The sequence below is a fragment of the Larus michahellis genome, chromosome 21 (assembly GCF_964199755.1).
Source record: "Larus michahellis chromosome 21, bLarMic1.1, whole genome shotgun sequence".
NCBI classification, from domain to species: Eukaryota; Metazoa; Chordata; class Aves; order Charadriiformes; family Laridae; genus Larus; species Larus michahellis.
Window position 1 is genome coordinate 4,688,115 of NC_133916.1, and position 24,104 is coordinate 4,712,218.

The 24,104-nt window shown below is 63.7% G+C and overlaps 2 protein-coding genes across 10 annotated transcripts in view; both read right to left on the minus strand.

The window, feature by feature from the left end:
- Positions 1-470: 470 nt before the first annotated feature.
- Positions 471-2,288, minus strand: GOLT1A (golgi transport 1A). Its single transcript, XM_074564443.1, has 5 exons — positions 2,156-2,288; positions 1,483-1,574; positions 1,195-1,373; positions 987-1,050; positions 471-798 (listed from the first exon to the last, which is right to left on the minus strand). The coding sequence occupies exons 1-5, from the start codon at positions 2,178-2,180 to the stop codon at positions 760-762; spliced, it is 399 nt and encodes a 132-aa protein (XP_074420544.1). The 5' UTR covers positions 2,181-2,288; the 3' UTR covers positions 471-759.
- Positions 2,289-3,637: 1,349 nt separating this feature from the next.
- Positions 3,638-24,104, minus strand: part of PLEKHA6 (pleckstrin homology domain containing A6) — a 46,516-nt gene continuing 26,049 nt past the window's right edge. For 3 of the 9 annotated variants that reach the window (XM_074564306.1, XM_074564308.1, XM_074564307.1), the window contains exons 2-26: positions 23,180-23,260; positions 22,693-23,008; positions 22,500-22,572; positions 21,908-22,008; positions 19,485-19,660; positions 18,767-19,252; positions 17,907-18,417; positions 17,385-17,471; positions 16,482-16,535; positions 14,229-14,309; positions 12,648-12,716; positions 12,161-12,241; positions 11,753-11,902; positions 11,231-11,326; positions 10,666-10,777; positions 10,368-10,507; positions 9,501-9,650; positions 8,004-8,130; positions 7,763-7,872; positions 7,296-7,478; positions 6,960-7,124; positions 6,591-6,724; positions 6,309-6,451; positions 5,585-5,708; positions 3,638-5,121 (exon numbers count right to left, since the gene is read on the minus strand). In XM_074564306.1, the coding sequence (XP_074420407.1) occupies positions 5,593-5,708; positions 6,309-6,451; positions 6,591-6,724; positions 6,960-7,124; positions 7,296-7,478; positions 7,763-7,872; positions 8,004-8,130; positions 9,501-9,650; positions 10,368-10,507; positions 10,666-10,777; positions 11,231-11,326; positions 11,753-11,902; positions 12,161-12,241; positions 12,648-12,716; positions 14,229-14,309; positions 16,482-16,535; positions 17,385-17,471; positions 17,907-18,417; positions 18,767-19,252; positions 19,485-19,660; positions 21,908-22,008; positions 22,500-22,572; positions 22,693-22,995 (3,648 nt within the window). In that variant the 5' untranslated portion in view covers positions 22,996-23,008; positions 23,180-23,260 and the 3' untranslated portion in view covers positions 3,638-5,121; positions 5,585-5,592. The other 6 variants (XM_074564301.1, XM_074564305.1, XM_074564300.1 and 3 more) reach the window with 6 other exon arrangements.

The window sequence follows — 24,104 nt, forward strand, 5'->3', positions numbered from 1 at the left end:
GTCCCCGTGGGACGCGTGGGAAGGCAGTGCCATGGCCACTGCCGGCGAGCCAGGCCTACCTGCGCTGGCCAGGGCTCGTGGCCAGGGCAGTTGGGGCCATGGCCACTGGAAGGTCCCTGTGCCACCTCTCCAGCCATGACCATGGGAAGGTCCCCACGGCACCTCCAGCCACAGCCATAGGAAGGTCCCCATATCATCTCCAGCTGTGGCCATGGGAAGGTCCCTGTGCCACCTCCAGCTGTGGCTATGGGAAGGTCACCACGCCACCTCCAGCCACAGCCACGGGAAGATCCCCATGCCATCTGCAGCCGTAGCCATGGGAAGAACCCCATGCCTTCTCCAGCCATGGCCATGGGAAGATCCCCATGCCGTCTCCAGCCATGGCCATGGTGCCCCTTGGTGAACACTAAGAGGAGCCAGAGCTGGAGCAAGCCTTGAGCCAGAGGAAAGGAGCACAGCCTGAGTTCAGTCTCGGACACATTTTTTAATTTAATCTCTCAACAGGGGAAGACAAAAAGAATAAAATAACGCTAATAATTCCAGAAGCCTGCCTGGCACAGCGTTTGGTCCCCAGAGCCTCGCTCAGGAGCTGCTTGCAGGATCCCCGTGGGGCAGCAAGGCACCGTCCCCACAGCGGGGGTGGCTCCGACCGGTGCTGAGGGTCCTGGGGATGAGAGAGGTGGCAGCTCACCACGGGACAGCCGGATCCAGGGCTTCCTCGTGCCGTCCCATCTCCAGCGATGTGGCCCGTCTCGCAGGTCACACCATGGAGCTGCTGTCTCCCACCTTCTGCAAGAGCTGCGACAGGGACACATCCTGATTAGCAGGAAAATCCTCCAGTGCATCTTCAGGGGACCATGGAGAGACCCCGCAGTGACCTCCCCTGACTGGTCCCAACCATTGCGATCAGATTGGTTATCACCCAAGGACTGAGAACCCCAAGGGTCACATCCACCCGGGAGAACCATGCCCAGCGCCCCCCTCACCTTGCTCAGCACGGGGATGTTTGCCAGCGAGCCCAAAAACCCAAAAGCCACCGGGAAAAAACTCCTGCATTGAAACAAAAGTCTTGGTTAACATCCGTGCCAGGATTTTGCCGGGATGGGAGCAATGGGGTTCTGTCCAGGGCTTCAGGCCATGAGGCTTGACGGCTTCTGCTCTCCAGCCTGGGCCACTGGGTGCTGTGGGACGGACCTGAAGAGGTTGATGAAGCCATAAGCCTCCAGCAACATGCCCAGGAGGGGCCACCGCATGAGGACAATGACGACCCCCCCGAGAAAGAAGCTGGTGCCCTTCATCTTTGGCCGCTGGAAGAAGAAGGTGAAGGTCCTCTTGAAGCCGATGATGAAGACCAAGCCAGAGAGGAAGAGGATCTGGGAGGATGAAGGGGAGCAGATCAGAGAAGTCCTGCCCAGACAGACCCTTGGCTCCATCCTGGGCATCAGTGCCCGCTGTGGGGAGCCCCGGCAGCCCTGTACTCACGTTCCCAAAGGCCAGGAGCACCGAGTCGAAGTACAAGAGCATCCCAAAAAGGAGGAAGAAGAGGCCGAAGCCGACCAGTCCCACGCCAATCCCTGCGGACGATGGGAGAGAACCTCAGGCTGCGGTCGCTCTCCTTGGCACATCCCTGGCCCGTTCCCTCCCACAAATGTGCTTTGGATTTGTCTCCAAAGCTTAGAAACAGCTTTTCCACCTGCTCAAGCCTTGGGGAGGCTGTCGGTACCCCAGAAACTCCTCTGGGCTGATAGATAAAGAAAAAATAAACGGGAAGGTCGCCTCCAGCATTTTTCTAGGCGGTTGCATGAAGGGTGCTGGTGCAGGCAGCTGGTGGGGGAGGCTGGAGATGCTCCCTGGACAAGCCAGGCACGTTCCCAGCTGCTGTTCCTGATGCAGACCTGGGGCAGAGGGTGAGGGTAACCCCGGCCCTGCAGCGCCCATGGTGCTGGCCCCCGCCGAGGGAGCTCCTGGCGTGTCCCCACACCCCAGCAGGGCTCCTGCCGTGTCCCCCCCACCCCAGGATGGGGCACTGCACCCTCTCCCTGCCCTGGCGACCCCCCGTCAGCAGCCTCCAGCCCCAGCTGTGGAGCATCCCCATGCTGTGCCCTGCTGATGGGCATCGCCACGGGGACACGGCCACCCCAGCCCGCCCGCTTACGCTGGAAGTCGGTCAGAGACACCATCTTGCCGGCGATGGGGCTGGGCGAGGGCTGCCGCCCTTCCACGTGCCTCCCCGGCAGCGACCCTTGGAAAGCCCTTTAGTCCCCACGTCATCCTGCAAATCATTAACGCCCCGGCAGCACCTGCCCCGCGCCCGCAGCACCTCCCGCAGGGGGGACACGGGGGCCGGGCATCGCCGCAGGGTGACATGCAGAGGGGCCGGTGGCCACGGGTCCCTGCCTGATCCTGCCTTCCCTGCCACCCCCCAGGGACCTCTACACCCACGTCCCTCAGGAGAGCCTGCAGCTCCACACATTCACAACCCCGTCGCTTTTATTCCTTGGCTTTACGCGAATTTGCCGGGTAGAAATGCATCTCTCTTATTCCTCCAAGAGGGCTGGCTATTGAGCTAGAATAAACTCCACGGGAAAAATGACCCCCCGCAAACCAGGGAGAGGGAGGAGGAGGTGCCACCAGCCCTGGAGCGAGCTATGGGCAAGGCGAGACCCTTCCTCAACAGTTGAAATGCTGTAGCCACGCATCCCCTGCCTCTTCGCGCTCGTATGGAAGCGTTATCCAAGGTCACCTCTCCACAAAAGACACCGACACCTTGTCGTTTCTTAGATACTTTTATTTCTCTAACACTAGCAAAAAAACCCCAGAAAACAAATGCCTCCCTTCCCACCCTCCCCAGTGCATAAATAGATTTCCTCCCGATGCAAATCCTTTCTCGGTTACAAGTCACTGGTATATGAAGTGTTATGAAAAATAATAACCAAAATAAAATTAAGTTTGTTTTTTTTTTTTAAAAAAAAAAACAAAAACACAAAATAAGGACTACCAGGTTCCACAACAGGGCAGCCGTGGGGTGGTGGTGCACCGGGCTGCGCTCACGGTTTTGGGGAATGCTCAGACCCGGCCACCGCGGCACGGAGCTCACCGGTGGCTCCGGGAACCGGAGCACGGGGATGCTCCTCGTCCCCTCCGGCCCCCAGAGCCAGGAGGAACTGCTGCCCGTGGGTCTGGGTGTCCCCTCGGCTCCCCACCGGGCAGCTCCCAGCCCCGGCGTGGGCCACAGCCGGCACGTCCCGGCGGCGTCCCCGCAGCCGGTGTAAGTGGGGTCTGCCCCGGTTACACGGGCTGGGGAGCCCGCCCCGGCCACCCCGCCACTGCACTCGGGGACAGGGAAATAAACGCGTCATCTCTTAAAACTTACAGTCTCTTTTATATTTTATTTTAAATAAATTTGCTTTTAATAAAAGCAGAAAAAATATATATATTTTAAATAGGTATTTTTTTCTCCTTTTTTTTTTTTTTTTAAATTTTCTTTTTTTTTTTTTTTCCCCCCCTCTGATAGATTGGCAAAGAATCTGCTTTTGCAACTCATTGGCAGGGCCGGTGCCAACAGCCCTGTGGAGAGAGAGATTAGCACAAAACAGTACCTCCCAGAAAAGAAGAGAAAACCAAATATAGATATATATTATAAATGTATAATTTCCATAAAACATATATTAAGGCATGTAATAGCAAAATAAAGGGCCAGCTTTATGAGCTAAGAGGGCTGCGGGACTCGGGGCTCCTGGGATCCTACCGGTATTGCTAAGATGGGGTGCGCGGGGGGCGATGGGGATGCAGGGGGGGGGGGGCGTAGCACAGGGTGGGGGTCCTGGTGGGTGTCAGGATCAGGCTGGGAGGGAAATAGCTGCAGGATGGATGGTACCCAGCTCCTCACTCCCTCTGCCCCCTCCGGCCCCATTGCGGCAGCCCTGCACAACCTCGCGGGGGAGGTTCCACTTTTCCAGGCAGAACCAGCTTCTTTTTTTTCCCCCCTCCCTCCAGAAAGCTACAGAAAAGGGTAAACTCGCTACAGGAAAACCAAACAGATCTGAGGGTCTGGAGTGCAACGGTAAGGTCTTGGGGCGAGACGCGGTGCTGGATTTTCAGAGGGGCTGAGACAGAGGTGACAGAAGGACGGGGTGACAGAAGGACGGGGGGGGCAGCTACAGCGCTGCTCCCCACGCTGAGGACGAGTCCCACTGCTGCCGCCTGGCCCCAAGCCCCTTCTCCTCCCGGTCGCCATCCCCATCCAGCGCAGAGGGATCCCTGCCGAGCCCGCGGCTTTGCCGTCCCACCTCGCCCCCCCCAGCTCCCCACCACCGCTCCATCTCTGCTCCCGTGACACGTCCCCAGCCCTGCCCAGACCTCCTGCTCCGTGCCAGCGGCGCACCAGTGCCCCGGGCAGCCCTCACGCCATCCTGAGTGCACCGCTCCCCTGGGCACCTCCCTGTCCTCCCCTCAGTCCCATCTCCATCCCTCCTGTCCCCGTCACAGCTCCTTCTTCCTCCTGCTAAGCCACCACCGCGAGGGGCGGTGGGACAGGCCAGGCTCTGCCGGTGGCCACCCCCAGCCAGACGGATGCTAAAAGCAGGTTCAGGGCACAGGGAGGGGAAGAGGCACCTGAGGAGCCGAGATGGAGCATCCAGGTCCAGTGTAAGGTGGAAGCACCATCCATGGTGGGGACTGGCCACCCAGAAGAACCCCTTCGCAGACCTTTGGGAGACCAACGCATCCAGCCTGGGGAGTCCAACGCTCCCCCAGGGCTACCCCAGCAAGGAGATGGTCACTGTGCCGGGGGCCACCGCTGCAGATGCCCCTGCCTGACGCCTTGTCCATGCAAGCCTGACACCCAGGACACCGCCGATCTGTCCCAGGGGGGCTCCTCGGGGACCACACTCCAGTGGACAACCTGCCAGCAGCCGCACGTCTCCTCGGGGACGGGGCAGAGCAGCTGGGGGTGTCGGCGACACGTCTCCCCGCTGGGCTGTGCCGGGTGGTCTCGCCGTCGGCGGGAGGGAAGGGGGTCCGGGAGAACCGAAAACGATGGCGAGAGGTTCACTGTCGTGTCGGGACGTTAAAACGTGGCCCCGTGGAACTTGACGGCGCCAGCAGCAGACAGGGCTTGAGCTGGAGGGAGAGGAGAGCGGGGCCGAGCTACGCGTGGGGCTGGGGGGCAGCCCCTGTGCCCACCCCACAGACCCCTCCTGCCCTGCTTGGAGGAAAACCTAGCGCAGATTCGGCTCTGTGCCCCCAGCTCTCTGAGGGGAACCTCCAACCGAGCAGGGGGATGCCACGTCCCCCCACTTTGCAGCCACCAACGCAGATGTGCCAAGGCAGGTATCCCCCAGAGCCTGGCCTTGAGACCCCCCCTTTTTTGGTCCCTGCAGGTGTCCCCCTGCCCACGCTGGGGTCCCTGCCTTCGCCTTGGAGGACACTTGCGCTTGGTCCATGGAGGAGACGGGGCTGACGTGGCTCGGGAGATGTTAGCTGGAGCAAGCAGCGATGGACGGGCGCAGAAGAGGCGCCCCCCCTGCCCGGCCCCCTGGGATGGAGAGAAGATGGGATGAAGTACGAGAGAAGAAGTGCTTACTTCATGGCTCAGACACGCATAAAATGGCTGTTGTCGGCGGCCCGGGATGTTTCAGACGAGAGGGGGTTGGTCGGTGGAGTCGGGGAGGCTGGGGAGGTGGGAGGGCTTGGGGTAGCGCATTGAGCTGGAAACAAGAAATGGGAGAAGGGCATGAAGAACACAAGCTGCCGGCAGCGGCGAGGGGAAGGAAGGACCCAGCGAGAGGTTAGCGGAGGGGAGGAAAGGGGGGAAGCAAGCGCGGTCAGGACAAACAGCCACAGCGGCGCCCGGCCGCGGCACGCACACGTGAGCTCCCCGCAGGGCTCCTCATGGACAAGGCATGGTGTGTCACCATGGTGGCTCGGGCAGGGTGTGCCATCGCGCGCTGCATGGCCGGGCATTCCCATCCTGCAGCATCTCCAATGCTTCTGATGAGGTGGCGGAACCTGTGCCTGGCTGAAGCGGCTGCTCCATCCCACGACACTCAGAGCTGCCGCAGCCCCAGGCACCGTGGGCACGGTCCCGGCATCCGCCAGCATCACCAGGCTGGTTGTCCCACTGCGCAGGGATGCCCTGCCCCAGGACCGATGCAACCCGCTCTCCTGCCTGTATTTACCCCTTGCTGCCTGTCCAGCCCATAAATCCTACCTCACCCCTCCTTCTCCTTCGGCACGTAACACTACTCGTGGTCCGCTCTCCCATGGGGCTGGCAGGCTCCGACCCTCCGTGTCCCCCCGTGCCTTACCCGAGAGCATGCGGCCCCGGCGGGAGGCTTCGGCAGCCAGAGCACACGAGATCTCTATCCTCTTCTCCTGCTCCTGCAGCTGGGTCTCGGGGTCCTGGGGGGCGTCCACCTCCCCCTCGCCCAGGGGGATGACGTTCTGCAGGCTGGGCAGAGCACCCGGCATCAGCACCCACGCCCGGCCTCGAGGGGACAGACCCCGCGGGGATGGATGGGGAAGGGGTGTGGGGGGCGGTGGGGCACACCCCGGGACGGCCGGCGTGGGCACAGGCACAGCAGCCTCACCTGGATTTGGCAATGAGGGTCTTGATCCTTTCCACTTTCTTCTGCTTCTCCTTCATCTCCTCGGGGCTGAGCGGCGTGTCGGGCTCCAGTTCGACGTACCGCTCAGGGATGAGGACTTTATCCGGCGTGGAGAGCTGGGGGCAGTGGGAAGGGCTGAGCCGTGTGCTGGCCACCGGGGACCCATCCGCACTCCAGCACCCACCTGCCCCACTCGCCACCAGCACCTGCCTGGGCAAGGGCAACCTCTGGCCGGGTACGGCCAGTGGCTCCAGGATCCTGACCGATGCAGGAGGATGGATGGACCCCCCGGTGCAGGGCACGGAGGGAGGGATGCCCGGTGCCCAAGCCCCCACGCCGGCCCGTCCTCACCTCCTTGTTGATGTCCACGTCGTAGTGCTGCGGCTCCAGCTCCATCTTGCGCAGCCGGGCGATCTCCTCCTGGGGTGTCTCGTAGACCTTGCCAGGGTCGTCGGAACGCAGTGCTGCCTCCAGGTCGGAGATATCAACCTCGTGGATGCTGCGGTGCCGGCGCACCTGCGAGGGACCCCAGCCCCGCTGAGTCCCCCCAGGATGGCACAGTCCCCTTCCCCAGCACCCACCCCCTTCCCCAGCCCCCAGTGTCCCCTCTGCTCCATCAGGGACCTTGGGCACTCTGCAAAACACAGGCCGGTTTGCCCCAGCCCCATGGCCAGTGCGGGGACTCACCACCTTGTAGGAGGCGGGTGCCTTTGTGCCGGGGGTCTCGGGCTGATGGCTGCTGGGGAGCTGCAGGCTGCGCCGCTTCTCCTTCATGGAGCCGCTCTGGTGGCGCTTCATGCGGTCGATCTGCTCCTCCACGCTCATCTTCACCTTCGTTTCATTGGCGAACACAGCACTCTTTGGTCTCTCCTGGGGAGAGCCCAGCCCCACGGTCATGCACGGTCCGGCCCCATCCTCCCAGCGCCCCAACACTCTGGAATGGGGCTGCTCAGCCCGCTCCTGGGGTGGGGGGAAGGCACCAAAATAACCCGGGGGGGGATCCCGAGGAGTTGGATGCTGAGATGCGGAGCCACGCAGGGACGGGCTCCCCTGTGCGCTGCCCCAGCCCCGCAGGCTGTGATACAGCCCCCGCTTTGCTAACCCAGCCCCCAGCCCCACCATCCTGGCCCCCAGCCCCTTGATGTGAGCCCTACCCGGGAGCTGAGCCCGTTGGCCATGCCACCCACGCTCCTCCTTGGCACGCCGGCAGCCGACACCGCCTCCTCCTCCGCTGGAGACTTGGTCCTGGGGGGGACGATGCCCACTGCGGAGCAAACGGAAACGCCAGGCTGAATCCCCCGGGGACCAAGAGCAGGGTCCCAGCAAGATGCTGGGTGCTCCTGGCAGGCATGGAGGAGCCCGCTGGAGCGGGACCTGCTGTCCCCGGTGCCGTACCCTTGTTGAGAGCCGCCTGCTTCTCCGCGTCCTGCTCCTGCCGGCTCTGCAGGAGCCCCTCGGCCGTGGGTCCAGCGGGGGCTGCTCGCTGCACCTCTTTCTTGCTCTGCTCGAAGCTCGTCTTGGGCTGTAGGGGAAAGCAGGACCCCGGTGAGACCCTGTCCTGCCTGGGGACCGTGCTCTGCCTGGGGGTAGACCCACTGCTCTCCGGAGCCATGGGGTGACACGCAGCCCGCAGACGCACTCCCGGGAGCGGATGGACACACAGACACGGACCAGGCGGTACCAGTACACCCCAAACGTGTGGGGAGAGGGGTTCGCAGGGCTCTGCAGCTCTTGCCCCTGCTATGCCCCATCCCATTCAGTCTGGGCACGGATCACTGTCCCCATAGCACAGGCTCCTGCGTGGGAAAAGCTTCCTGCAGGGGTGACAGTCCTGCCACGGCTCGGGGGTGGCACCCAGGAGCCCCGGGATGGGGACACCCTGGCCCTGTGCTGAGCTCCAGCGAGATCCCATGCCCGCGGGAGAGGATGGGGTCCCACGGGGGCAGAAGTCAGGGCAGACCCTGTGCAGCAGCGGAGAGGGAGCAGAAGGCCATTTTCGGGGTCCTTCCCCCCTACCTCCCCGGGGCACACCCTGCCCAGGGCCCCGGCACCGGTGCAATGGTGCTGGTACAACAGAGGGGTACAGCAACAAGCCAAGGAGCCCACCATGCTGCTCTTGACCACCCTGTGCTCCGCACGGAGACGACACATCCCGACCCCTCCTTATACCCCGTGGATCGGCCTGCAGCCATGACCGTGCCACCCTGCAGCCGCACGGCTGCTGGAGATGCCACCTGCGCTCGCAGTGGGGTCCGTCACCCTTCCCCAACTCAGCACGGCCACGGCTTTGCGGTGCCAGCCCCGGCCTGCACGCATCCTGCCCCCCCCGGCCGCAAGGACGCTTCTGTCTCCTGGTGCCCAAAGCTGGCCCCTTTCCCTGGTGGGAGCGCAGCCGAGGCATTACCAGGAATTCCCAAATTGGGGTTCGGGGCAGGAGCTGGAGGGGGGGAGGTCACCCCCGTGGGCAGAGCTTGCCGGTGCTGCACGGCGGGGAGCGGCGCCGCAGAAGGACAGCGAGAGAGGCGAGGGCAGAGGAAAGCAGAGGGGCTGGTACCGGGGCCTGTGGGATCTTTGGGGGCTGGCCAGGAGCCTGTCCCTATCCTGAGCGAGTGCAGCGGGTGCTGTGTGTGGGCGCAGGGGACCTGGCGGGGACAGGAGGGCCACGGCGAGGCTGCTGGGGGGACATTGCTCCCCTTGGAGAGGGCAGGTACCAGCCACATGCTGCTGTCCCTTCGCCAAGTGCCACCTCCGCGCGGTCCCTGTCCCCACCTTGCCAGCGCAGAGGGTGGGCAGCCCCATGGCCCGTCTCAACCCAGCCCCTTCCAGCCGACGTTTCGGGGAGGAAGAGGACGGGGCCGCTGCTGCGGGGCTGCTCTGGAGAGGTTTCGGTACCTGTCCCCTCTTCGCCTCGCCGCCTTGCTGCCAGGAAGGGGAGGTGGGGTATGGCCAGAGGCGGCTCTCGCCGGGGAGCGGAGGAACAGTCGGAGGAGACTCCAGGGGTACGTAGGACTTGGGGAGGGGAGGTCGAGGCGGGCCCGGTTCCTGGGGTGGAGAGGAGCGTGAGGCGTGAGAGCAGAGACACTGAGAGCCAGGAAGGAAGAGAGAGTTAGAAAAAAGATCGAGACAACACACAGCGGAAGCGTCGAGCCAAGGAAAGGAGGAGGGAGAGCAGCCAGACGGCACTGCCATGGCCCCGCGGTCTCCATGCCCCCACGCAGAGGAGGACAGTGCTTGCCACCTCTGGTGTCACCCTTGCTGCTGCATGCCCCCAGCGGGGCAGGCAGGGCTCGGGGGCTGCCTGAGCGAGGGGTGCCCCAGCTTGGGGCTGGCAGCCCCCAGGAGACCTTGGCATCGCCTCTGTGCTGCCAGGAGGGGTTGGGGAGTCCCCAGATTCCACCCTAAACTTGACGTGGATGAAGGTGAGAACCCCGAGAGGGGACTGTGCTGGCAGCAGGAGCTGGTCCCGAAGCCGAAGGCTGGAGCTGAGCAACTCTCAGCCTTCAGGGCTGCTTGTTGCAGGAGTCCAAAGGCTGCAAAGCCCAGCTGCAAGGACCACAGACCCAGATGTCACCAGGGGACACCGCAGCCCATGCACGTGGCCAAAATGGTGCCCCCAGGCAGAGCCATAAGGAAACCCAGCCATCCTCTGTGTCTGGTGCCCGCCCGGCCCCCGAGAGCGAAGGCTCGGGCCAGCCCGCGAGCTGGGCCGGGGACCCGATGGTGGCAAAGGGCTCCCTGGGGACGCCCTGGTTCACTCACCTCGCCGGGTGCTGGCTTGGTGGGCGAGCCCTGGGAGCCGGAGATGAGGGAGAAGGGGCTGAGGGGGCTGGTGAGACTGGCCGAGCTCAGGGGGCTGGCGGGGCTGTTGGAGCTGTACGTCCCCGAGGGGCCGATGGCCACTGCGGAGAAAAGCAGAAATAAGTGGGTGCACCGGGGCATCCACGTCCCCGAGCGGGTGCTGCCGTCTGCCTCGTAGCAGCACAAGGCACCGGGGATGCCCCAGGCCGCGGCACGCTGGGGTTTGTGCTGGGCGAGGGCAGGGATGGACCTTGCCCACCTCTGTGCTTGGCAGTGTCCGTGCCGCGGGACGGGTTGTTCTTCCTCAGCCCCTCCATCACGTCCTGGATCCGCCAGATCTCCTTCTGGATCTGCCGGTTGACCACTTCGTTCTGGAGGAGGGGGGAGAAGGCAGTGGTCAGAGCGGCTCCCACCGCTGCCAGCCCCGCTGCGCCCCAGCCCCACGCCGAGCCGTGGGACCCGTGGGCGTTCAGCTGAGGCACACACAGCCCAGGGGGGTCTGAGCCATCACGCCCACGACTCGTCTCCTGCCAGGAGCCATCATTCCGCTCCCCCAGGCACCCCCCCGTGGGCTGCGGGGAGCTGACGGAGGCCCAGCAGCACGGGAAGCACTGGGCTGCAGCCCCTCGATGGCGCCCAGGGTCCCTCAGCCCCTCTGCCCTTGCCTGTGGCCAAAGCAGGACACCGAGGGCTGAGAACGGAGCAGCCACTTGCAAACCGTCTCCTTGGGGCTGAAGGAATCAGGGGGCTTCCACCTCCATGAGGCTGGCGGGGGGACCCCGAGGATGGCGGAGGGACCCTGGGGCCGGCGGGGTCCCGCTCACCTGGATGTCCAGGTTCAGCTGCTCCCAGAGGTCGTCGTGCAGGGCGGACACCTCGCTCTCCAGGCTCTCGTACTCGGCGGTGCTATTCGCCAAGGCCTGGGGAGGGGGGAAAGGTGGGGGGGTCAGGGGGTCTTTGCCAGGTTCCTCCAGCACAGCACAGCGTGGGGGCACCCAGGAAAGCATGGGGATGCTGCACCCAACACAGCTCCCCCAGGCTGGGGCGGGGGTGGCAGCAGTGGGGTACAAGCTCTGCTGTGCCCATGGGAGCTCCCAGTGCCAATGGCAGATCAGGCGGGAAAGCCAGAGGCAGAAGGAGGAGCCGAGACGGCTCCGGGAACATGTGCCAGCTCAGCACCATGAGGGTTAATCTGCCTTGTCCCCAGTGATGGACTTTGGCTTGTTTGGCTCTCCAGCCAGCCGAGGGAATTTCCCTTTCCCTGTTTTTTTTTTTTTACAGGAAGGGAGAAAAGAGGTCTCGGCGGGTGGGGGAGACAGTCCCGCGGCGGAGGGGCAGCCCGTTACCGTGCTGGCCTGCGACAGCTCCACGCGGATGTTGATGAGCTGGTTCTGGAGCGACTCCTTCTTGTGCAGCAGCTTCTCCGGGTATGCGGGCTGGCTCCCGAACATCTCCAGCTCCTGGTGCGTCCCCATCAGGGCACTCTCCAGGCTCTCCTGGGAGGGAGATTCGGCCATGAGAGCCCAGCTGGTGCAGGAGCTACAGTCCCTCTCCTTAACAGGCCATTAACACCGGGGATTCCCAGGACAACAGCATCCCAGGGCATCTCCCCCAGCTCAGAAACATCCCCGCTGTGCTGTCCCCAAGAGAGCAGGACACGTCGCTTCCTCACCACAAAGGTGCTGCCTGGGCACGGCCATTGCTGTGCAGCCAGGTTTGTCCCCAGACGGCCACCTGAGCTGCCCACCACGTACCTTCTCTGCTCGGAGCTGCTGCACCAGCCTCTCCTGCTCCCGCAGCACCTTGTTCTGCTCGCAGAGCTTCCCCAGCAGCTTCTGTCCCCGGGAGGGAAAGAAAAAGGGAGAAGATGAGACCACCCATACGAATGACTCTGTGTTCAGCCGGGAGAGATGGGATACAGCCAGGACATGGCCCAGGGGTTGTTTTGATGGGACAACTGCGTGGTCCTGGGGAGGGTTTCCAGCCTGCTGCTCCCATTGCAGGGACCTCAGCCCCAGCCAGGGTGACATGAGCCAAATCTGGACACGGGGGAAGACCAAGCAGCTAAACTCAGCCAAGGATTTAGTCCCCGGGCAGCAGATACCACACTTGGGGCATCACCAGGTCCCACCCCGGCTGCGCGGGAGCCTCTCTCTATGGGGACAGCAGACCTGCTGCAGGGGACAGGGACAACAGCATGAGCCAGAGGGGGGGACACGCAGGATGGACGTTTGCTCTTACATCGGTGTCTTGCTCGCTTATCTTGTAGGCATGCAGCGTCTCCCTGTAGGCCTCCGGGAAGGGTGTCACCTGCAAGCAGAGCGTGGGGTGAGCACGGCTCCGGGAGCCCCTGGGGAAGGTGAGGCAGGTCCCAGCCCCTCTTCCCCATCCCTGTGAGTGGGGAAAGAAGCGACAGCCAAGTCTCCAGAGGTGGCGGGGGCTCCCAGCAGCTGGCACAGCCGGGCAGGCGCCAGCATCCATCGGGAGGCAGTGCGGGATGTTGGCGCTGGAGCTCTCGTCCCAGCCCTGCCCGGTGGCTGGGATGAAGGCACAACCTCCCTCCCCGTTCCCCATCAGCTGGGAAAGCCACGGGAATTATCCGGAGACAACCTCTCTGCAGGACGCCAAGAGCTGAGTTAAAGAGCTGCCTCGTGAATCATTAACTGCCTGGTGTATAACTGCCACCATTTCACAGGCAGGGAAACAAAGGCAGAAAGATTAAGCTGTAATCCCACTTAGCAGAGTGGAAACACCTATAAATCAGCAGCAGCATCAGGGCCTGTTTACCATCCGGCTTCTCTGTGAGTCATTTTCCTTTCCTGGAAATCTAAATTACTAATGGGACCTCACCAATTAAATGCCTCCAAGATCTCGAGATGAAAGGCATAAGATAGGAAGAAGGGGATCATTATTGCTAGAAAGCAAGACGCTACTTTAGAGCCATTTAAAACCATCGGACAATGCAAATAGACCCGAACCTGGGAAATGCCCAACGCGGCTGGAGGCAGAGCCGGCAGATGGGGATGCTGCTGCCTCCGGGAAGGGAGCCCGGCCAGCGAGAGCATCTCGGCAGCTCCAGCTTTGCCCTCCAGCATGTCCCGGCTCCCAGCGCACAGCAGATGGGAACAGGCACCTTCCCTTCATCGGAAAACCCCAGCGATCGCCCAGCCTCCACTTGCTCACGCAGCCAGGTGATGCCCTGGGCAGAACAGTGAGGCCCCAGGACCTCCATGCCAGGGGCTGGCAGCGCGATGGGCTGCGGGTCACAGTGACCCGGAGACACATTCCCAGGCGATGGGACCTGCCCACGCTTGGAGCTGCAGCCCAACATCAGCAGGGACATCCCGATGCTTCTGCAGCCCTCTCCAGGCCGGGAAACAGAACGAGACAGATCCTCAGGGGATCAAAAGCTGTTTCCTCTCCCCGTTATGGGAGTTATTGCTTTGGTTTAAGAGCCTTGGGCTGGATTCCTGTCTTTAAATCATCCCACACCTTTTCCTTGCCTCATCAACACACGACAGCAAGCAGAGGGTGAGCAGAGCACCCGAGTCCAGCCCAGAGGAGGATGAGAGTTCAGGACAGCTGCGTCCCCACCTTATGCTCTCAGCACAAGGATTTGCCGAGTTTTAATGGCTCATGGATGGATTAGCAAAGCCTGTGATGGACTAGCAGGTCCCCCGAGAGCGTGATGTGCCGGAGCCGCATGGATGCTGGAGTCGGCGTGAGTGGAAATGGCAGGAGGTGACCTCGGGGATGGAGCGTGGGGCGGCTGGCGTGGCTGCCATGCACGAGCCATGCGTGGCCCGGCGGCCAGGGGCTTACTTGCATGTAGAGCTGAGCCCTAGGGGAGGAGGTCTCCACCATCCTGTTCACCATACTGATCAGGGTTTCGCTCTCGCTCATCTGTGGCAGACAGGGAAGGAAAGTTGAGAGGTCAGCGGAGACGTGCTTGGGTGCCGTCGGAGCAGCGGGGCGGCTCGGTCCACGAGCCCGCGGGGCATCGGGCTGCAAGATGCCACCTCCAAGAGATGTCCCAGAGGCTTGAGCCACCTGGGGACGGCTGCCCGGGGCTGCTGCTGCTCCGCTTTGTGCACTGAAGAGCATCCTGGGCTGCTTGCATGCCCTGAAAACTTTGTTGAGGGGAAAACACAGATAAAACGGAGCCAGCTTGGAGCTGGGTGGCAGCAAACTGCACATACAAACAACAAGCTTGCACAGAGACGCCCACGGCTGCAAGGCACAGCACGGTCCCAGCAGACAGACAGACTCCTGGTGCTGACAAACGGCTCGGTGCCCTGGCCCTCGCGGAGGAGCCGGGGCTGGGATGGACCTGCTGAAGGCGCAGATGAGCTCTGGGCACAGGGGAAGGTGACCAAAGGGCTGGGGACAGCAGCGTCCCCCTCTCCAGCGTGGCAGCCTCGAGCAGCGGAGCCGGGTGGGAACAGGGTGCTCCCATGGAGATGGCACATCGCAGCCATGCTGCCGGGCAGGACAAGGATGTGACGGCGCTTGGCACGGCTGTACCTCCCCAGAGCCCGGAGCTGGCAGCTCTGTCCCGGGCTGTGCCAAGCCCACCTGGACACAAGCCCACCCCGGCACGGCAGACCCCGGCCCCGGGTCGCGGTCTCAGCCCTGCAGCCTGGGGGGGGTTTTGCTGCTCTCAGGGCACTGCTGCCGGGGCACACAGCCCGCAACGTGTGGTGGAGCCGCTCACATCAGCGGCACCGGAGCTTCACCGCTGCCTTTGCCAGCAGAAACGCCGCAGGAGCCCGCAGCCCCGGGCAGACGAGCAAGGGAAACCCCTCGCACCCCACAACCAGGACCCTCAGGGTCCAAGGGGTGACACCAGTTTAATCACAAACCAGGGACCAAACCCCGACTCGGGGCGGGTCAGGAAAGTGGGCTCCAGCCGAGGGAGCCGTCCCCGCGACCGGAGAAGCAAGGAGAGAGAAAATAAAGCAGCGAGCCGTTTGAAAAGAGACACTTGACGGCGTCACTCCGAATTAGTCTCTCCAGAGGTCAGCAGGAGAGGAGGAGGAGATGCAAAGCCTTTTTAGGGAGTGTTTTAAAGAGCCTCGGAGAGCGAGCATCGCTGCCCATGGCTGTGAAATAATCCAGAGAGCTTTTATTGCAGCGAGTGCTCCTGCCTGTCCCTGGCTCAGCTCCAAGGCAGACACAGATCTTGGCGATTACTGCACCGATGGAGATTTGCAGACTAATGAGATTGTCTCTGGAGCAGCTCCCTTAGTGCAAGCCTGGCTTTGGCGGGCAAGCGCCTGGGCTGCAGCACTGGCCGCCAGCTCCTGTCCCTGGCTCTGACATCAGCCAGTGCCTGCGGTTTCCACCCCACCAGTCCTGGGGGGGGTCTCTCCCAGCCGGATCGCCCCCACCCTGGCTCCTGGGATGAAGCCAGTTCACAGCTTTCCTCCGAACACCCCCTGCCATGCAAAAACCTACTGCTGCTTTGGTATCGGTCCCAGCCCTGCATCAAACCTCTCGCCTTCGAGGAGGAACAGGGCCAGCGCGTCACCGAAACCACCTTACACCCGTCCGGCTCCCCACGGCTTGCCTGGCCACCCCCAGCATGGGGGCACCAGCCCCAGGACCCCCGCAGCAGCCCGGCTTGCACCACCGCTGGTGGCACTGCTGGGTGTGGGGACGCGCCATCCAGCACGGCCACGCTGGCACCGCGCATCAGTGTCCCACACCACGCCGAGCCAGCACGACCTGGGGAGGGTTCCAGAGCCGGCTGCCTCCCCTGCACCCCTGGATCGGCTCCCCAAGGCCCTGGGCACGTGGGAAGCTGCCCCGGCTCCCCCCAAAACCCCCCCACCAGCTCCAGCACACCACACAGAAGGCACTGTCGGGGGAATTTTTCTGCCAAGCAATGAGCGACCCTACAGACGGGAAGGATGGAAGAAGCAAACCAAAGACAACTCGTGCTGCTTTAATGCCAAGAAGGGTGCGGATGGATGTTAGGGGAAGAGATGCTGTGCTGGGAGGGAAGGGGACGCCACTGGGGACAGGGCACGTGGGGACGTAAGCAGGGTGAGGCTTGCAGCCAGCTCTGCCTACCTGCTGGTCCAAATACTCTAGGTTTCTTTGCAACTGAAGGTCTAAAAGTTCATCCTACCAGGAGCCAGCAGGCATGCGGCAAGAAACGAACACACAAAACATATAAAAGAAGAAGCAAAGCGGTTAGGTGAAGGCTACGGAAATGCGGAGACCTCTCGGCCGGGGAAGCGAGGCACCGCCCTGGCACAGAGCCGGGAGAGCTGCCGTGGATGTGTCCTGCGGGAGCTCCCGGCTCTCCCTCCCGGCTCTCCCTCCCGGCTAACGGTGCCTCGGAAGAGGCACGGCCCTTTCCCTGCCTCTCCAGCTCGCGAGGATGGATGGCAGCATGGGTAGCTTATGGTAACTTGTGCTTCTCCCTCCTCCAACGGCCGGTCCTGCCCCGTGGCTTCGGGACCGTGCTCGGCGGGGGGACCTCCGGGATACCGGGACCCCGGTCTCACTCCGCCAGCTCCAACCCCCCAGCGCTCCGAGGGGAAACGCAATGCAGGGAAAAAGCAGCAGCCGTAGCCAGAAGTGAGGAAGCAAGAAGGGGAGAGGTGCAGGATGTGTGCCAGCCTCAGCCAGGGACCACCCTGGGTGTGACGAGCCCGGGCCACCATCGCAGGGCGTACGGGGGTCCAAGGGTGTCCCACTGCCCCCATGACCTGGGGGCTGCAGGGCAGGAACTGGGGGCCTTTCCATCACGTTTTCCTTTGGGCACAGCCGGGAGGGACCGGAGACACCAGTAAAGGGACCTGTGGTCCCAACCTGCCCCAGAGCAGCCCAGCTCTGACCCACAGGAGCGGAGCGGTTCCTCCTCGGCCGTCTGAGCAAGGAGCCCCTGAGCTGGCCCACCTCCCCGGCGGGCTCTGAGCACCCTGGTCCGCTGGGGGCTCACCCCCCCAGCGCCAGCAGCATACGTACCATTTTGTCGTGGACGGTGGGGGATGCCGGGTAGTGGTACGGATACATTCCCGCAGGGACGGGCCGTCTATCTCCCAGATAGTCGTACTGAGAAGAGAGGAGATCCCGCACCCCAAAAACAGAGACACATGAGAAGTGGGCGAGAGGCCAGAAAGCACATGCAAGGGCAGCCACCAGCCCCGCAGCAGGGTCAGGCCCTGCTCTGGGGTGCACAGCAGCAAGACAGGGACATCAGCGGTCCCTGCTCAGGAGCGCATCACCCGTGGTGGCCCCGAGCACACCATCCCCATCTCCATCCCCATCCCTCTGGGCTCACAGTAGCGAAGGAGCAGCCAGAAAGGAACAAGCGCAACCTGGGCAGCTTTGCAGGATGACAAGAGGGGACCTAAAGCCATCAGCTGCTGCAAGGGATGGACTTGGTGGCAGAGGGGACAGGCTGTGCTGCAGCATTCCTGCCCTGCCGTCCCCAGCGAGGGTCCCCCTCCAACCCTGTGCCCCCGCTGAGCACCGAGGGACATTTACCTTGGGAGAACTGATGGATCGCCTCATCATGAAGGTGGTGGGGTCGGCGTAAATCTCCTCTCCCCGGGGCGGCAGCCGCTCGAAGCGGGCGCTGGGCGAGCGGACCGGGGAGTACACCCGCGCCCGGCTGTAGGAGCCCTGGCTGGGCGAGCGGGGCACGGAGCGGGAGCGGGGCTGCAGCGACATCCGTCGCAGGGAGCCCGAGGCCGCATCCACCTCATCCAAGTAAGTCGGCTGCCTCCCGGCAGCGGGTAGCCAGAGCGGGACGTCTTGCCGGCCGAACCCGGGGTGTTCCTTCCAGTCGCGGAGCTGGTAGGTGCCCCCATTGCGGAAGGAATGACGCTTGTCCTCCAGCGCCCAGGGCGGGCTCACCCGCTCGTAGGCGGGCATGGAGCAGATGCTGTCGGGGCGCACCCCCGGCGGGTAGTACTGGTAGTCCTCGGGGTACTGGGGCGAGTAGGGGGAATAGTAGTCGGGCACCCGGCGAGACACGGGGTAAAACCTGGTGGGGCTGGAAGGGAGAAGAGAGATGTGAGAGCCCGGCCCGTCACTCCGCAGCCAGGGGTCCTGGTGAGTGAGGACAGCCTTCGAGCGGGCAGCTCCAACGCCAGCATCCGCAAAGCTGGGCTGCCTGGCATCCCTCCTCCCAGGGACCCCACGGGGGCCTCCCTTCCAAAACCCACCCTGTCCCACGCCCAGCTCGGAGCTGGCACGTGGGGACAGCCCAGAAAGGAGATTTTCTGACCCCAGGAGGGGATAAAGCAGTTGGGGAGGGGAAAATCATTCCCAGGGCATCACCTGAAGGGCAGCCCTGGAGAGAAGGAGCAAGACCCCCATCTCTGCCCCCCATCAGCCCTCACCTCCGCAGCTCCTCGGGGGGCACGGCCCCCCGGCGCGAGTTCACCCACTGCTGCAACTGCGTCATGGAGCTCTTGCGCTGGGCGATCTTCTCGGGGTTGGTGCGGGGGGCAAAGCCCCGGCGGTGGACCACGCTCTCCCCGTCAGGCGGGGGGTATGCGGTGCTGCCGGGCCGGCTGGGTGACGAGTATGCCCAGCCGTTGGGCTGGGGCGGCCGCTCCGCGCTCGCCGGTACCCGGGGTGCCTCAGGGTAAGGACTGCTGGGCTCCGAGGGCATCTCCTGCCCGGCGATGCCGTTGGCTTTGGCCAAGGGCTCTTTCTTGCTCTCCATCCTCTCCGGCTTCCTCTCGATCTTCTCCGAGCCACGGCCGTCGCCTTCCCCCCGGGTCTTGGCGTCGGGGTCAGCTTTGGGGTGCTCGCGGTGGGCGGCGTTGCGGTGGTGGTGGTGTTTGCTGGGGGGGATGTTTTCAGAGTCTGGCTTCTCGTGCCTGCAGGGTGCCGAAACACGAGAGAGCGTTACCCTCCCTTTGCAATGCCCCTGGGGTGGCCGGTAACGTCCTGTCCCTCCCTCAGCCTTGGGGGGCCAATGCTGCCCCGGCTCCGCTCTCCAGAGGGACCCTCATGCTCCCAAGAGGTCGCCGGTCGCGATGCACGGCCCCTCTGCTCCATCTCCAAGAGAGGAGGGGAGAGGGGTGGCACAGGGAGACGGTGGGTGCTGACCTCTGGGTCGGGGGGATCTGCACCCGGGCGGCTTCGCCCATGGCTTGGATCCAGGACTCCTGCTCCTCCGTGTTCTCGGCGCTGAAGAAGTACGTCCGGATGCCGGCGTGCTCCGCCTGGGGAGACAGGGACTGCTCGTTACTTGCCGGCATCTCCTCCACCCAGCACACCGTCACCTGCAGGGAGGCAGAGAAGTGGGGAGAGAGACAGACAGGAGGGTGAGAGCTCCATTTCCACCCCGGCACGAGGTCCTGCCGCCGCAGGAGAAGACAGGCGCGGTCCTTCCCGCCCTGCCATGCGTGATTCCTCGGGATGGAAGGCTCTGCAGGCAGAGCCAGCGCCAGCCTTCGTCCCCTCGCATGGGACCCCCTGTGGGATGCTCGGGACCACCCTCCCCAGGGCTCCGCACCCCTGCACGGAGGATGCTGCACCCCAGCATCGAGCGGGTCCCCGTGGGGCACATGGGGCTGGTGAAGGGTCCGCTTCCCAGCGAGAGCAGCAGCATCAGATGGAGCATTATCATTCATGCAGGGTTAGGAGGAAGGTGGCTTTTTGGCCCAGAAAACATTTTTGGGGGAAAAAGGTTCACTTTTGGTCCCAGATGTCAGTGCCCACTCTCCACCTGGTCTGGCTATTTAGGGCCTTTTCGAAGCTTCCACCTTCCCCCTCTATGGGAAGGGACGGGAGGCAGCGAGGAGGAAGAAAAGGGAGAAAGCAGGAGGTTTTCCCCCCTGAGTGACTTTCAGGGCTCGATCTCTTAAAAAAATAAAATTAAAAAAAAAGTAAAATATATTAGGGGTCTAATTAAAACCCTCCCTTGGGTTTCCATCCTCCCCCTCCCCAGAGCATGCAGCCACCGTGCCCCGCCACGGGGTCACCTCCTGCAGCCCCCACGCACTCCTGCCTCTGAAAGCTCTGCAGCCAGAGCAAAAAACCGAACCAAACCGATTCGTCCCCCGAGTTAGTGTGAGCGGGGTGAGCGGAGCATGCCGGCAAGCCTGCGGGTCCCTCGCCCTTCTGCATGCATCAGAAACACAAGAAGGTACTACCTAGGTGGTGGCTGGGTGCTGGCGCGGTGGACGGGCGCGAAGAGAGACCTCCTGTCCGGGGATCCTCGCCCGCGGAGAGAGGAGGAAACACAGACAAGGGTCAAGCCGCAGCGTGGCAGGAGCGCGGGTGCTGCAGCACAGACCTCCCCCGGCCCTCGGGACCCTTTCTACCCTTCTCTGAACACAACCATTCCCCCAAAACCCTGGCGTGCGGAAGGAACCGCAGGCAGGCGCCTGCAGAGCTCAGTTCGTGGGCAGCGCCTTTGCAAGGCTCCGTCCCCACCCCAAAAGCCAAGAGACTTTTCGACACCCCCCGGGTCACTTCTCTGCTCTGACCCGCGGAAGCCACAGGCCAAAAGACACCTTGCTGGCTGCCGGCATCATCACGGGCATGCAGGAGAGCCCGCGCTGCCACTTGCCCCAAAACCGGGCTCAGCTGCAGCTTAAACGCAGATTTAAGGGTGGCAGCTACAAAAATCCATCGCTTAGATTGGGAAAACTCCTCCGCAGAGCCCTGCAGGGACCCAGGGGCCGGCTCCTGCCGCGCTCACGGGCAGGAAGGTGCACGCCGGGGTTTTGCACAAGGGCGCAGGAGTGGAAGCCAGCCTGCGCGCCGGCCCAGCACCAAGCGAGTGCTGACACGACCCACGGCCGCGGGCAGCGCGGGCAGTTGTGCCGGTGAAAGTGCACGGCGATGCCAAAAGTACACGGTGATGCCGACAAGTGCCGCGCGGTGCCAGGAAAGCTCAGCCCCTGCTCGGAGCGAGGGAGAGCCAAGGTCTGCAGCATCCTCTCTGCCTCCTCCAACGCCCACGGCAGCGCAGGCTGACGAGCAGCGACTCATTACGGGCTACCCCCTTGCAATTATATTTCCCTTTCTTTTGCACGCCAGTCAAAGCAGGCTAAAAAAAATAAATTAGAGCTGGGGACACCCCTCTACGTCTGGCTCCGAGGAGGGCTGCAGCAGCTGGCGGGGAGAGGATGGCTGGGAGCAGCGATGCGCAGGGGAAAGTGGGGCAGGGAGAGGGACAAGAGCATCACCATTGAGGGCAGCACTGCTGCTTGCCCCACACCCAGCACCTCCCCAGGTTAGGGGGCAGCAGGGCACCCCACGGGGCAGAGCCCAGGAGCAGCTCAAGTGTGGTGGTGGGGGAGATGACATTGGAGATGCTGCTTTGCCCCGTGCGTGCCTCAGTTTCCCCAGCGCATCTGCATAGCGCAGCGTATCCCCGGGGGGTGACTGCGGTCCCCCCTCTCCCCAGCTTGCTCCACGCCCCGTCACCAAGAAAGCAAGAAGAGGGAGCAGCGGGGACCCTGCGAGCATCACCGCTGCCCCAGCGCTGCCCCGCTGCGCCGTCCCGGCCACGCACTGACCTTGAACGTGTGCTTCCTGCTGATGTTGTCGGAGGGCTGCACGGCCGCCACGCGGAAGCTGAGGAGGGGGATGCTGCCCAGGATGCTCTCCTCCTTCTCGTCTGGTGGGCAAATGCAGGGGTTACACGCAGGGAGGGGCCGGGAGCCCCGGCTGCCCCCCAGCAAAGACCCCCGAGGTGCCGTGGGGACACGGTCCCATCGCTCCTGCATTTCCCACCTGTGGGAAACCGCTGCCAGCCTGTTGCTCCCCGGCAGCTCTGCGCGGCTCAAACAACAGCCTGCTCAATTATTCATGCCCGCCCCGGCTGGGCTGCCAGGGCTGAGCCCAGCGAGCCGCCGGGGAGGGAAGGCGCCTGCATTAGTCCTGGAGTCCCCGGCATGGCAAACGCCCACACAAAGGGGTGCTGTGCATGGCCGCCCCTCCCTGCTGGGCTGTCACCTCTGGGCCCTTTTACCCACGCTGGCAAAACCTGCCCCGAGCCTGCTAACAGCCCGGGGTTTGCTTGCAGGTGGCCGGCTGGTGGCCACTGGGTCCTGCTGGGGGGCCACGAGCCGTGGGGGGGGCACCCAGCACAGGTACTGGCTGCCGTACCTTTGTAGTAGAAGAGGCAGCGATCCACCAGCACGAACCAGCGCTTGTTCCACTGCTTCACCCCCGAGCTGGCCTGCGAGAGAGGGGCCGTGAGAGCAGCACCCACCCGGGGAGGGGGGAGCTGCCGCAGGCGGCCGGGAAGGGGATGGCACAGTCCCAGGGGGGGCACCCGGCATGGCAGGGACTCGGGTACCTGCTTGTAGAGCCAGCCGCTTTTGGTGACGGCGGCGTTGGGGTTCCTCTTCATGGAATTGGAGCGCTTCCCGAAGGCGATGCCCTTGCGGGAGGAGCGCGAAGCCTGCAGAGGGGGAGAGGAGCCGCTCAGTCCCCGGGGGGGTCCCCGGCATCCCGTCTCCGCTGCCGCCTGCCGTGCCGCCTGGCTCCGGGCACCCACCCGGCCTCCAGGGCGCTCCAGGGGCACCTCCGACACCATGGCGTGGTTGGAGGGCTCGCTGGTGATGGTCGCCGGTCGCTTGCCACCCGTTTTGCTTGACATGTCCAAGGTTGGTCTGCGGCACAGGAGGAGAGTTGAGTCAGCAGAGCTGCGTTTTCCACCCCGCAGATGCTGTCCCCGGGCATCCCCACCCCGGGCACCGGCCCCCCACACTCCAGCTCACATTGGTCCCCCATCACAACCCACTCCCGGGCCCCAAAACCAGAGGAGTCGGGAGCCAACCTACTTTTGCAAGTCAAGTCTTGAGTTGTCCTCGGGGACCTGTCCCGTCACTGGGTGCAGGAATGTGTTCCGCCTTTCATTGTGGCTGCGAGAGACAGTGGCAGGGCGGTGGTTAGCATCTCCCGTCCCCGTCACCCCCCCAGAAACCCTTTGCCTTTACCACATTCGCTGCCCCCAGCCCGGTGTTCCGTTGTCCCACACCTGCACCGGCGCTGGCTCCCTGTGCCCTGCCCCGAGCATCGCCCCCCACACACACACCCCCACTAACCCCGCGCTGCAGAACTGCTCAGCGCATTTCATCGGTGTTTCCCAGAAAGCGTTTGCCTTGCTGGGAGCAGAAACGAGGTGTCTGGTGGCCGAGCCCTCGTCACTTCTGCTGGACACATCCCAGACGTTACCACAAGCCCCACTCAGAAGAAGTCCCTGCAGCAGCAATGGCCCATCCTGGGCTGTGGCTGCAGCGACATCCCCAGCGTCATCTCCTCCCCTTCGGCTCGCTGCTTTCAGAGCCATTTCTCAAAGCACCTCGAGTCAGGCTAAGAGCAGGGCCACCTGGCGACGTGGGGCTGTGCCCCACGCAGACCCCGGCCGCCAGCCCAGGACCCACCAGCACAAGCCGTTGCAGCTGGATCAGACCCAGATTGGCCCCAGCCCTGGTGATGTTTTGGCAAAGGCGGCCGCCACGGGCGGTGCAGGGCTCCCTGGCAGCGCCGGGAGGAGCGAGGCAGGGCTGGCAGCGTTTGCCATGTCCCTGCCCCTTCCCGCAGAGCTGGTATTGCCGGGCACCCCGGCACCTCGCTGCTCCGGCTGGGGAACCTGCTTGCACGCTGCTTCCCGGGGGCCATCGCCGCTGGCGCTGCCTCAGGAGGAAAGGACGAGGTGCAACCACAAGGCTCCATCCCGGGAAGTTTGCATTGGACATCATCCCC

What these genes read in the sequence shown, in the direction of transcription:
- GOLT1A (XM_074564443.1), bottom strand. Translation starts at nt 2,180, where the DNA reads ATGGTGTCTCTGACCGACTTCCAGC. An exon ending in TGCTCCTGGCCTTTGGGAAC is followed by an intron (nt 1,374 to 1,482) that starts GTGAGTACAGGG and finishes TCATCCTCCCAG; the next exon opens with ATCCTCTTCCTCTCTGGCTT. An exon ending in GGCTTCATCAACCTCTTCAG is followed by an intron (nt 1,051 to 1,194) that starts GTCCGTCCCACA and finishes GTTTCAATGCAG; the next exon opens with GAGTTTTTTCCCGGTGGCTT.